Genomic DNA, 13,756 nt, shown 5'->3' on the forward strand with positions numbered 1-13,756 from the left:
TTAATCAAGTGCAGCATGTATCTCCATGACTTCTGCCTCGCAGACGAAAACTGAAAATGCATCCATTTGTTTTCTAAAATGCATTCCCTCATTGGGGTAGAGGCAGTGAGCTAGACCCTATATAGGTGACTCTGAAAACCTGTTCCACAATTAAATTAAGTTTCTTCGGATATGCTGTTTCCACATAGGGAACTTTTAACGTAATCTAAATGAATGTAATGATATTTTAAACTTTTTTTGTGTCATGATATTTTCTGATCTGAGTCATTAGTGTTAATAATGCTATTCACATAGCATAACAGGCTATCAACCAATCCAGGCTAAAGGGGCCAGAATGAAGAATTTGTGTGAATAAGGCAATCTTTAGCAAGTTACCCAGAAACCAGTAGTGGTGAGACACACCTACAATGCAATATAAAGATGAATACTTATGTTGGAGTTGTTAAGTTTGGGTCACCAGGCCAGGGCGCAAGCCCAATTATTAATTCACAAAAACTCACTGCGTGTTCGTTTTATCTTTCAAGAAGGCATTCAAATATAAATAAAGACTCATACAAGTTGATTGGATTTTCCGTCTTTCTTTCAGTCTCTGAAGTTCAGGAATTTGACCCAAGTCAAGCTGGACTGCTATCCTTAACCTCGCGGGAACTCATACCCGTGACGGGCACAGTCAGAAAAATTCAGAAAATCTAAAATGCAGCCCTCACATTTATACCATATTGCCCTAACAGAGGAATCTAATCAAAAAATGTCGGTAGACTCGAATATTGTCCCTCCGTGGATTATCACTCCAAGTCTCAGGTCATCTTAGCGACTCGAGTCCTCCCCTTGGCTGGCGGCTCCAGAGTCCCAAGGACTCAGCCCTGTGAAACAACTCGAGGCCACATTCCCTCCACAAGCTTGTGTGTATATGCGTGTACGGATAAAAGTGTGCATAACAATCGTGTATGAATGCCTGTTGGTGTGTGTGTGTCGGAGCTACACAAGACACCGTTTTCTTTCTGAGCTATTATATTATATGACTGCTTATGTGTAAAGATATTTAACTAATTGTGTATGATGATAATAAATGTGTAATGCCATTACCAAAAATGTGTAACATAATTTCTATCTGATCCATGTATCACTAATATACTAATTCACATAAAACCATGATTATCCATATGCAATACAATAATCACTTGACTATCATCTAGCTAACAAGTTGGCTAATATAAATTCCTCCATATCCTTCACTTACAACAGGGATAATAATAAAAGGATACTTTTATGTGGTACATTTTTAATCAAGATACGAAAATTTAACTTTGTACCACCTTGCAATACTGGCCGAACAGATTTAATGTACTGTCTCATAAAAATCCAGAAGTGATTAATTTGCAGCACTCTACATGTATATAATGGAAAAACATCTGCACATCTGAAATGAGGACATGGTCAAACTTCTAGACATGTTAAGGTCAATTTATTGTCAAGATTTCAAGAAACTGTGTTCTCCAGTTGCTTTCTTTGCTCCGTAAAAGACCAACAACAACAGAAGGCTATCCTCAAATACTATATACGAGTAGAAAGCAGTTAAAGCACAAAAGTAATCCTTGTCAATGACAAATCTGAAGGAGGAAAAGTAATACAATTCCACTAATACTAGTAAGTTCAATTTAATTAAGTTTAAAATTGGCATTCTGAAAATGAGCGGCCATTTAGTGCAACAATTTAGCTGATTAAATACAAATGGTTTGTTCCCGTGATTTGCTGTCATTTATCAGATCAACTACACACTTACACAATGAACAACTTAATTCCACCAGGAGCCCAATTGATGACTAGAGCATAACAAATGTGACATTTTTGTAGCTTACTGTGGTCCACTGTAGCACCAAAGGCATCATCGTTTCCTGAACAAATATTAACACATTCCAGTAGATTCAATTCAAATGTAATTTACAAATTAATCAGTAGCATTAAGGCAAGCTGAGGATTGACATGTTGTAATTACATCTATTTGCAATTATACTGAGTATTGCCATATAAGAACACATTTTTAGTCAAGTGGGTTTACAAATATGTTTAAATAAGTCTTTAAACAGAGGGTAGCAACAACTGTAGTATTCAGTTTTATACCGTGATGACTTGATTAGTCTTTAACAGCCTACAGACGTAGCATTGTATTTTATTTAGGATAGCACTAAAAAAACAAATGCCCTCAATTGCAGTAACGTAGGTTGTGATTTATTAAATGTAATTTTTTTCAAAATTAGCAGTGGTCAAAGTTCAAATGTACTTCTCATGTAGATTTTAATCAGGAATTCTTTTTTTTTACGTCATCAAATTTTGTAGACTAAAAATGTGCACTGCCATTCAGATAAAATATATATTTTTTATATTATGTATTTATTGTATTCGTTGATGGTTTATTAACCTCAATCGTAGAAATGTCTTAAAATATTTTAGAAAAATCTAAATGAAAAAGAAAGGAATTTGATGGAATCTACAAAACCAAATGCAAACAGACTTTCAGAAGAAAAGAAAATACAAACTGTACATTGGGGTGAATTCTATTATGAATTCTAAATTCTAAGGACCAACATTTTTCAGTTTTGTCCATAAAGTGTATTTTGATGTGCAGGTTGCTTTTCAGAACAACACCCTGCAGGATAACATATTGGGACTGGTGTGCAAATATGGACCATTTGGTAACAGGATACTAATTGTCAATGGGGCTGATTACAAATGGGGTAGAAAACAAGAAACTTGAACAAAAAAACAACATCCTCAACATATGCTGTACAGGTAACTTCTATTCTTATAAAATGTTTTAAAACAGCCACATAGGCGAATTGTTTCAGTTGGTAAATGTGTGGTTTAGGGAAGCCACAAATACTTATTACAATCACTTGACATAAATCAAAGAACACAACATATTTTTAAAGCTGCACAATTGCATTGCCCTTTACAGGCCGAGAGAGAAGTTGCAAGTGGACGGTCTGGAAGAACTCTAATGGGTACTGTACAAAAACACACACAGTACAAGTGCAACGCATAAGGGCCTTTAGGGTTGTCATGGCTACACAAGGTGGGGATACTTCAGGCAGAATCTGTTGAATGCATCATAGATGGCCTGTCTAAAAACAAAAACATGAATCCATTAGAAAATAATACAAACAAGTCGTGACTGTTAGTAGTAAGAGAAGCATAAAAACTTGGGAATGCTATCACTAATCTATGCTAACACAAAGGTCAAGTCACAATTACAGTAGATTCTATGTAAACACTTCTAGGCCATAAATATGAATCAATCAAATGAAAAACAATGTACAGCAACTGATCAACCTATGATTGTGATTTTGTCAAAGTCGTCAGTGGTACCTGAAGACGTTCTGTTTAAACAGATAAGCACTGATATGTCCTCCATTCATATAACGGACTTCACATCCAGGCCAGATCTCCTGCAGACTGAGGACCCCTGTTCGAGGGATATAGGCGTCCTCTTTTGCCTGCACCACGATGATAAGACTGGTGTCAACGGGGACTGGGAGGGACAGAAATAGAAGTAGCGCTTCACTTGAGGCAATAGAATGAAATATTGTCGAAATCTGAATTTGTTGTGTGCATTTCTGGCAGGTATTTCAGGCACTTTCTAGCAGAGCCGGGCATCGGCACTCCGTCCCCGGGTTTCCGTCCTATATTCAGTCGACCCACGTGGTCCCAGTCGGTCGGAGTCAGCCAACCGGCGTCGAGAACGGACTTTACCGATACCGCGTCATCTGCAGATGCCGCGCTCCTGACATGCGGTCAAGTAAGGAAGCAATAAAAGGGTGTGGTGTGCCTTGCGGTCCCTACAAACGCAATGATGTGTCCCATAATCTTTTTATTTCACCGATGACAACGCTGTGTATGTGTCAGTTGTTTTTGTTTGCTATTTTTTCTTTGTTTGACGCCGTGTCTGCTCGTGCGGCGCATGCGTGTGACGTGAAGATTACGTTCTCGACGCCGATTGGTCATCGCCGGCGAGGGACGGACCTTAGACCGGTCGATTGAATATGCAGGACGGAAACCGGGGACAGAGGTTAGGTGGAACTAAAGCATGTTCCTTCTCAGGTTTCTGTATATATGTACGATTTCTTCAGCACTAACCAGAAAAGTTTGCCATGTGCGTACACTCGTCCATCACTCCCTTCATGAAGCTTATCGACTCGCTGTGTAACGATGGTCGGCTCATTTTGGCTGAATCTGCCTTCTTCCCAGTCAGTGGTTTGTTTGCTCGGAAGCCACTGAAAAAAAAAAGATTTTTAGAGAAAACCTAATAAATGACAGCATTGAGAACTAGTAGGAATACACAATATGGGACTGTATTAGCAAAAGTACAACTTGCAATGTATCATAAGTGTACCAAGTGTACAAAATGACAACATTTACATTAGCTACAAATGATCACCTTGGTAAAGGCTCGAAACTTGTCTTGGTATTGTCCACTGATAATAATGTGTCGAAATTGTCCCTAGCCATGTCGTCGCCGATCCACAGGTCAGGCCCAATTTCTGCCTTTCCTCCTGCCCTGGAGTAGTAGCCCTTTGACACGCTGTCCTGTCTAGGCTGGTCCAGTAGATGCTCGAAAGAATTCACTCTTCCTGCAGAGTGTTTTACAAACTCTTGAGCCATCTTGAAGGAGTCAGCCTAACAGATGGAGGCACACCCAATTAGCTTACATGTCACTCTCTCAACAACACTAGTCAACAAATTTTAATCAGAGACATTTTTTTCTGCCCTCGTTGTTTTCTCTAGCACAACAGATTTTCAGAGTAATAACGGTAATAATATAATAACTATAATACATAATATACTGTAACACAGTCGTATTATATATTATAGGTTCAGCAACAGGTGCAATTTTTTCTGAAAGGTCACAGCTATAAATTACAACACATGGAAAAACTCGTATTGCGCAAGCTTTTAGTGTCAAACTTAAAAACAAAAAATGAAAATTTTTTTTTTTTTTAAAAAAAGAAAAAAATAAGGGCAATTTTTAAATCAGCATAAAAAATACAGTACATGTATGCAATCTGTGATTAAAATTTGCTGCTGACCATTGTAAGTGTTGAATGATATGCAAGTAAAAATAAAGACTGTCAACCAACCCCACAATACTCTAACAGCTTAAAGATCTCTTCTTCATATACTGAATTGACGGCATATTGCTTCTCCAGCTCCGACCAATTCACTGCTTTACTTAGCACACCCTATGAGAGCATCAAACACACAAAAACGGAAGAAAGACAAATTCAAGGTGCAACGGTTCTTCAAATGTTTTGCATCGTGACGAGACGTCTTCTCAGAAAAAGATAATCACATCAATATCTAAAAACTGTATGCATGTAAACCAACCTTGTAAGAGTTATTTTATCATATTCCTAAATAAATACTCTCCAGCAGGGGACTGAGTGCATCTTGTCCATATGCAGGGAAGAATGTAATGCATACAATTAAACAGACAGGTTGTTGGACATAGAAACAGATGACGGCATTATGATTCATAATCTTCACAACAGAATTTTGTGTCAGTCAGGAATTTGGCAATGCAATTCAATTAATTAAAAGTGAACATTTAATTACTAGTGTTAATGTCTCCTCCTTAGCTAGTAAGAGTGTGTCGGTTACCGTGGTGAAGACACTCGAGGCAGTGGACCAAGACAGGCAGGGAATCAGTGGGATGGGCTTCGGCCAATTAGTCACCGCTAAGGACGACATCTTGAGACAAACAAACATTTCAAAAGATCATTAAATTCTCAGTGTGTGTGTGTGTGTGTGCACACTGCACAGTAAAAGGTAATGTTGCACGTGCCATTAGGCTAGGGGAGAAAATTCATGGAAAAATCTTGTCATTCTGACTTCACCTTGTCAGCTGACCTTATTTGGTGGACAAATTACATGACTCGGTTTAAAGTTTGCATCATTTCAATTGCCCTCATGTGCCAGTCACTCTGGAACACAGTAAATCCGGATTTATTAATATTATCGTTTTGTTCCCAAGCAAACTGAAGGTTTGCTTTTCACTCATTAGCCTTAGTGGTTTTACTTAAATTGCTCCACAATTGCTCAGTCACAATCCTAGTGAGTTCTTTGCATTGGGCACGTGGAAATGCTTGAACTATCAATGATTCTAGTGGCAGAATGTGGGATGCTCTTGTCACTTACATATCCTCCCATGGAGATACCGGTCATTCCAACAGGTGAGTACCCTTCACTCTCCAGCCAATGGAGAAGCACAGACGACTCCAAGATCAGCGCTCCACCCATCACAAACAGGTCTGACACATTCTTTAGACAGGACCGCCTAAAAAAAGAAGAACAGATATCACATGGTTCTCTAATTGCAGAAATATCGATCGGATACCGTATTTTCTGGACTATAAGCCGAACCTTTACATAAGCCACATCCACTCTATTAAAAAAGAAAAGGGGAAAAAACGATACGTAAGATGCACTTATCCATGTTGAAAAATTTGATATTTACTGCATTTACAGTATGATTTTGAACTGTAAATGTACATACATGTACCTGAACTGATTCTTTCCTAACAGTGCCTGTTAACACTGCAAATAAAGAGTACTTATCTTTATTTCAATGCCCGCTGCCACTCCAGTTTGTCAGCGAATAACATCCACCTTTTGTTGCTCTATTTCCGCATACCACCTAATGCAATGACCAAGTGCATAGCGCCCTCGCCTGTTGAACTCCTTCACCTGCAGTCACATCCTGGTAATGGCAATTGTACATATTGTATTGTAATTCCGGTTAGAGCGCCCCCAGTGGTGGAAGACAAATCCACAGAATAGCCGTACCTTAATATAAGACGCATGGTTCAAAAGCTAGGAAAAAAGTAGTTGCTTACAGTCCAGAAAATACGGTACTAAGTCTTAATCAAATCTAATCTTAATATTGTGTTTGCAGAATATGAATTAAGCAGCAAAATCCACCTCTTCTTTGCCATCTCAGGGGGGGACGAGGTGGATTTTGCTGCTAAATTTATATTCCACAAATGCAATAGTAATCAGAATGCCCTGTTTAGACTAGTGAAGGCGCAGAGAACATACTGTATTATTGTAAAGACTTTTTTTTTACTTGACTTCCCCTTTAGAAAGTCTACAATACAGCCACAAGCCAAATAAAAATATGTGGTCATGTAAACATTGTTTTCATTTTCAGCTAAAAGTAATTAGAATTATCCCTATACTGCAGTGCTAATAGATTCAATGGTATTTCATGGTCATTCTTAATTAATTGATTCTCATGCATTTCGGCTTCCTCTCACAGCCTAAAAAAATGTCCGTTAGGTCCGTTGAATACTAAACTGTCCCTACAGTAAGTATGAATGTGTACAGATGGTCGTATGTTTCAGTGAGTAAAGGGGCTTAAACTTACAACTGGTCTTTTGGTTTACGATAGCCATGTGAAATAGAGAGTCAAGGAGAACATTTTGGGAGGCGGAAAGACAACGGGACAAACACGACCAGCAGACGGAATTTAGAGGCAAGGCAGGGTAACCCATTCAAATGAAAAAATAACACTGCATAAAAAAGAGGGTAGCGCTTGTGAAAATTCTTGTATTTCAGTAGAGGGGTCAGGCAGATTTAATGGGAAAACGACGTCTCGATGGTAACAAAAACTTGGGAGCTGCAGTCACTGTTATGTAAAACATTGACAGGGTGCAAAAACAACAGAAGGATATAATAAGGGTTCTCCAAAAGCAGAGAAGCCATTCCTGCTTCTTTGACCATAGGCCTGGCCATCAGGGTCCTTCGGCGCCAGAAAAACTACAATGAGAACAAGTGTATGGGCATTTGTACAGTTGGATTAAAAAAAAACTGAAAAAAAAAAAAACAAAAACAAAAAAAAACGGCGACAACAAAACTTACATGATCTCCAGTGCCAGCCAAGTGAATACAAACTGGTCTGTTGCTCTGCCATCTTTTCGGAACTATAAACTGGAACCTGAAAATATGTGTCAGTGTAAATGACAGTGAATTTGAGAACATTGTGTGTTCATTTTAGCCTTTTGACCAACTTGGTGCTCAAAATAGATTACATCGATAACAAAGACTGTGGTCAATACATTCACACTTCCATTACTTGCTATCACACAGTCATTATAGAAAAATTGGGGGTTCGATGTGAAAATGTGGAAAACGCTTGTTGGCCATATAATCCGCATTTATCGAAGTTTTTTTTTTGGGAGGGGTGCTAAAAAAGAAAATGATTCCCCTTCAATGCAATATCAATGGCCATCAATTATTCACAGATTTTTGCTCTTCGGTCTGGTCTCCACGCCCACCCCCACGGTCCAGTATAGTAAAACATCTACTGTGAATCTACACATATTCACACTTCGACATTAACAACGCAGATGATTAGAGGAACATCCACGAATAAACTCACCTATTTGCACTATCAAGCAAATAGGTGAGTTTGAACTGAGGGGAGGAGCTTTGTTGAGACGTGCAGTAGCCATATTTATTAGAAAAAGGTGCTTTGCTGCAATCTTGACAGCTTACGTGTAGTAACCATAAAAACACTTTCCAGAGCAGTACTGCAGCCATTGTTGTTTGGAAGCCTGCAATGCAGCAAGCGTGTCAAGTATCTGTGACATACAAATGCAATATTCATTTAGCTGGTTGCTCTGGAGCTTGCTTGCATTTTGGATAACCAAGCAAACCATCAAATGATCAGCAACGTCAGTATGAAAAAAGTGACCAAGCATGAGGTTTTTCTTCCTCAACACTAAATACGTTTAAAATTTGCCCACAACTTTTCGCTTGAATCATTTAGAATGACTGTAGATTAAATTGTCAATTGTGCACATGTGAATGCAAACCCGGAAAAAAAGCATGTTAATGAGGTGGTATCAGGTTTCCTACCTTGCTTTCACAGCCTCCGTTGGCAGGATTCCTGGCACTAAGTGCTCCAGTGGAGAAACGAAGAAACCGTCATGGATGTAACAATCAGCGTGTGCTTCTGTCTGTGCAAAAATACAGAACACACTTAGATATTAAAAAACTAAACAGAAACACTACACAAATAAAGATCATTTGAAGCCGAAGTACCTTGTTTATATAAACCGGATAGTCCTTGGGCACCAGAGACTTGCACCTCTCCCTGTCTGCAATGAGCTTACGGAACTCAAAAATTCTGCAGAGCACAGGTTCACGGAGTTCAACATCAGTACAAATCCATCTGCTCTAGCATCATCTCAGAGAACTCATACACAGGCCTCCAGACAGCCCCGAAATGCTGGCATTTAGCCCCAAAAATATGAGACGTGTGCAAGTACAGCACATTTTTCATCTAGTCGCGCACATGTCGTGTGACCAGTTTTTGGGGGGAATGTTTAATATTATTATTGAATATTTTTTTTATTGCTGACAAACTTCTCTTCCACACTTGTATTACTTATTATATCATCAGTAATAAAATGAAAAGGAGTGGAAATGTGAATATTTCATTTGCAAGTCGATTTACAGGGTGCGCCCCAATATTTTCTACATGCGCTCAAATTTCAGGCTGGGGGCCACTGTGCTCCTAATAGTTTTTAAAACTAGACTCAAGAACCACCTTTACAATCTAGCTTTTAACTTTTTAAGATGTTAATTAATATTTACCTACTTTGAAATTTTGTTCAGTATTTTTAGTCTTTTATATCTATGTATTTTATATGGCTACTTTATTCTGCAATTTATTTTATTTAGTTGTTGTTTTTTATTGTTTATTGTATAAAGTACTTTAGCAATAGTCATTTATTTTCCTGTGTTTACTCAGAGGAGCCCTCTGCTCTCGGAGCTTTGGTGGGCCATAGCCGTGGTCTCGCCTCTTGGGTCCTCGGTTGCTGTACGTGCTGACACCTACGGCACCACTGTACTGGGGACTCAATGCGAATTGGTCCTTGTGCAGAGGGCTCCAAGAGACGGTCTTTTATCTATATTATAATATCATTACATCCATGGTCAACACAGAAAGCAATCGACTACATAAACGGAGGAGCAACTGGTGGTGTTGAATGTTTGATTAATGTCTGCCAAGTCCTTCACCATAAAAAAAAAAAAGGCACGAAGAAGAGTTTGCAACTTCACAGTATATAAGTTAAAGGTAAACAAATCTTCCTCCCTTTCATTCTTCAACGCTTTCTCCTTTGTTGTATTTGTTTTGCCAGTCTGTGCGCCCTGGGGCACCATGCTGCCGAAAACAGGTCAGTCTTGGTACTACGACCGAAATCTAATTTGGAAGAAGAGACTCAAAACTGTCAGTGGAAATTTCATTACTGTTTGCCCAATAGCACACTTGAATGCTTCGAACAAGAAAAAACAATTACCATGACCAGGATGACTGACAATCTACAGACATAAAGAAAAAACAAGGGCCAGCATATTATTTATTTATTTTTAAATGATATTGAACTGTTAGGCTAATGATATGGTTATTGCGAATACACAACAGAGATAAGAAGTACCATAGCAGATGCAAATTATTCCCTGTGATGTATGGTCTCTCTCACATTTAAAAATTGGTTACGATAGTAAAAATAGGTATGTGTACACATTCCTTCACTACCTTTTGAGGTCTTCAGGCTTTCCCCAACCCCCAATGAAGAGTTTGCTGAGGAGCAGCCTTCTGTAAAATACATCCAGTCGACTCACACCCATGGACCAGCACCAGGCATCTGAACAGGGAAACACGTATCGTTTAAAATCAAGTGATCAAGGTCAGTGGTAAAGTGTTTCAATTATGCGCCACTGACTCACATCAACTTGTAGGCCAATCCAGTGGAAAGGAGGTCATCATTAAATCCAGAATAAATGGTCAATAATCACAAAAAATAGTTTCAGTCAAGTTATTTCGTAAGCAAGTAGCCAAATTTAAGATTGTCACACAAGGTCACTTGAAATAACTTCAGTGTGTGGTGACCTTTAATCTGAATTCGCATTTAGCGCAACTACCGTAACTATGTAAACATTTGCGCAACAGGAATCTACACAATCTACATGTCAGAGTTCAACAGGAAAACATAACATGGACGAAAACACATAGGAACATCCTTAAATGCTTCAAGAAAATGTTCAGCAAACGCGTATGGTTACTGGACACAATATTTGGACAGATTATGACAGATACAGTTATGTATGTGCATCTACTAGCAGTCGCAGCGCTTCAAAACACAAGTTCTTGCTTCGATGCAAGCATGTCCATTGACCATTCAACTTACATGCGTGAGTCGCTATGCTTCCTCGTTGAACGAAGACCGTTCACACATTATTTTCTCGTCGAGTGAAAATATGCTCCTTGTCCAAAGTTTCATTTGGAGCTACCAGTAGCTTAGCATTGCTCATTCATCTGAAAGCTTTTCAGTCGCCCTGGTACTTTGGTAAACATGCAGACCTATTTCTGATAGGAGGCGGTTATTGACATTACCCAATTCTGTGTACAAACGTTGCTGTCTTTGCTGTAAATTTATTGGTAGAAAGGCAGATTGGCAGTCGGTGACCCTCCAGAAGGGTATCATACCCATGCGCATCATTTAGTAGATACGATCTTTGTCTCTGAATCAAACGTCAAAGTGTCTGCCATATTGGAGGTGGCATAGTGCTGACTGAAAATATCATACGAATGCTACTTTTTAAGGAAAGTGGGAAGTTGAATTCATTTATCCCACTCGGATTGTCCCAGTTCCGTCATGTCAAAGCATTCCAGGTGAATGTAAACAACAAAGATGGCTGATTCTGATAACTAACCTCCAGCAATCTTCCTTCAAAATTTCTTTATAAAAATAAAGGAATATCTTATGTTCAAAGCATTTCATACATTTCACCAAATAACTTCATGCAGCGATATTATGGCATATCTTCATGCAGTCAGTACAAATACAACATTGTGTTAGGTGAAGTCATTTTGAATAACTAAATGAATGTCATAATAAATAAAAATAGATAAATATGTGTTTGTAATCTTGTTAATTCTGTTTTGGGTCTTTGTCTCCATGTGGGTTGCCATTGTCGAGTGACGTCAGATTGGAGCCGGTCGGTGAAGTCTGGGGAAGTTCTAGTGCTTTTATCTTGGTCTGTACCTTCCTAGGATACAGCATAATACCTTAAGTGCATCACACACACACGTGTATGTGCATGTATGTCGACCATTGCGTGCTGCTAGTACTATTAGTGACATAAAATTCTAATAGTTAATAACATCTAGCTTTTCACTAATAGCACTGCACTAGAAGAGAACAGACTGAACATTATAGTTACATTAAAACATCAGATTCAAAATGACATTCTTATCGTACCTACCTGTTTCCCAAATATATTAATGTGCATGTGGATGGGTGAACTAGAAGCATTAACATTTTGCAATTTGTAGATGAAGTCTTTATGAAGTTCAGTCCATTTACTTTTCCGGCTGCTGACACCTCCAATATGGCGGACGTGTTGACGTTTCGGAGTAACGGGCCACACACGTTGGATGATCTTTTTCTGTGCATTGCCAAACGTGGGACGCGCCGTAGTCCAGTAGTTGAACCCACAATAATGTAGTACTGTAGTAGTTAATGTTTTCAGGGGTGCCCACGCTTTTTCAGCCTGAGAGCTACTTATGACATGACCGAGTCAAAATGATCTACCACCTACCAAAAATGCAAAACACATTTATAAATATATTGAGAATTATTTTTATATATACCGTATATGCTGGTGTACCTTGAATGACTGCATCCACCTATATAGCACAATACAACAACAAAAATGTTTTGTAATTACCTTATTCTGATGACTTGTACTGAATGGAATCAGCCAGGGACGCGTAGACCGGACAGTAGCTGCTGATAGCCAGCCTCAAGCAGATTTACAGCAACAACAATCCGCCCATTCGGCGCGTATAAAACAAGTCAACTTTTTTTCACACTATGCTAATGCTATTAATATTGCTGTCTTGGTAAAGTTCAAGAACTGTTAAAAAAAAAAAAAAAAAGCCGCCGAGTGAACAGGACGCTGTGTGGCTGTGTGTGACGTAGTATGCCCGATGCCGACTGGCTGCCTCGAGGGGGAATGGCAAAAAAGTTGACTTGTTTATACGCGCTTAGTGGAGCGAATGGGCGGATTTCCGGTGCTTCGCTCCGCGTCCCACCGCTTCAAATGCATCATTCGTGCCACCCCGGACGCAAAGGCGCCCGCCCACGCGAACTACATTGACTCCAATTGAAACGCACCGCCAGAAACGCTCCCAACGCAGTTGGTGTGAACGTACCAATACAGTAGTGAGGACGGATGATAGGGTGGTGGTGATCTACCCACGATGCCTTTACGATCGACCGGTCATCGCGATCGACATAATGGGCACCCCTGTGCTACATTAGCAGCTTGAAGTTGAAATCAACCCAAACATATTTTTTTCAAGAATATGCTCCCAGCACGGCACGGTAGTCGACTGGTTAGCATGTCCGCCTCACAGTTGAGAGGTCGTGGGTTCGATCCTGGCTCTGGCCTCCCTGTGTGGAGTTTGCATGTTCTCCCCGTGCCTGCGTGGATTTTCTCCGGGTTCTCCAATTTCCTCCCACATTCCAAAAACATACATGGTAAGTTGATTGGACACTCTAAATTGCCCCTAGCTGTGATTGTGAGTGCGGATGTTTGTTTGTCTCTGTGTTGCCCTGTGATTGGCTGGCAACCAGCTCGCCTACTGCCTGAAGACACCCTTGTGAGGATAAGCGGTATGGATAAT

At 39.5% G+C, this 13,756-nt stretch overlaps 1 protein-coding gene across 4 annotated transcripts; it reads right to left on the minus strand.

Annotated features, from left to right (window-relative positions):
- Positions 1-1,443: 1,443 nt before the first annotated feature.
- abhd18 (abhydrolase domain containing 18) lies at positions 1,444-13,079 on the minus strand. 4 transcript variants are annotated; one of them, XM_086023973.1, is made up of 14 exons: positions 12,796-13,079; positions 10,601-10,709; positions 9,100-9,184; positions 8,914-9,014; positions 7,915-7,990; positions 7,726-7,812; positions 7,421-7,446; positions 6,193-6,331; positions 5,656-5,745; positions 5,136-5,237; positions 4,436-4,674; positions 4,135-4,271; positions 3,367-3,529; positions 1,444-3,122 (listed from the first exon to the last, which is right to left on the minus strand). In XM_086023973.1, exons 2-14 carry the CDS (start codon positions 10,690-10,692, stop codon positions 3,065-3,067), a joined length of 1,395 nt encoding a protein of 464 aa, XP_085880099.1. In that variant the 5' UTR covers positions 10,693-10,709; positions 12,796-13,079; the 3' UTR covers positions 1,444-3,064. The 4 variants fall into 4 exon arrangements, with proteins under 4 accessions (XP_085880099.1, XP_085880100.1, XP_085880098.1 ...); XM_086023974.1 differs by lacking the exon at positions 12,796-13,079 and adding an exon at positions 11,454-11,645; XM_086023972.1 differs by lacking the exon at positions 12,796-13,079 and adding an exon at positions 10,792-11,645.
- Between the last annotated feature and the right edge of the window lie 677 nt (positions 13,080-13,756).

The sequence above is a fragment of the Filicampus tigris genome, chromosome 2 (genome assembly GCF_054856515.1).
Source record: "Filicampus tigris isolate MCC_2025a chromosome 2, RoL_Ftig_1.0, whole genome shotgun sequence".
NCBI classification, from domain to species: Eukaryota; Metazoa; Chordata; class Actinopteri; order Syngnathiformes; family Syngnathidae; genus Filicampus; species Filicampus tigris.

What these genes read in the sequence shown, in the direction of transcription:
- abhd18 (XM_086023973.1), bottom strand. Translation starts at nt 10,692, where the DNA reads ATGGGTGTGAGTCGACTGGATGTATTTTACAGAAGGCTGCTCCTCAGC. An exon ending in ATCCGGTTTATATAAACAAG is followed by an intron (nt 9,015 to 9,099) that starts GTACTTCGGCTT and finishes ATTTTTGCACAG; the next exon opens with ACAGAAGCACACGCTGATTG. An exon ending in AGTTTCGAGCCTTTACCAAG is followed by an intron (nt 4,272 to 4,435) that starts GTGATCATTTGT and finishes TTTTTTTTTCAG; the next exon opens with TGGCTTCCGAGCAAACAAAC.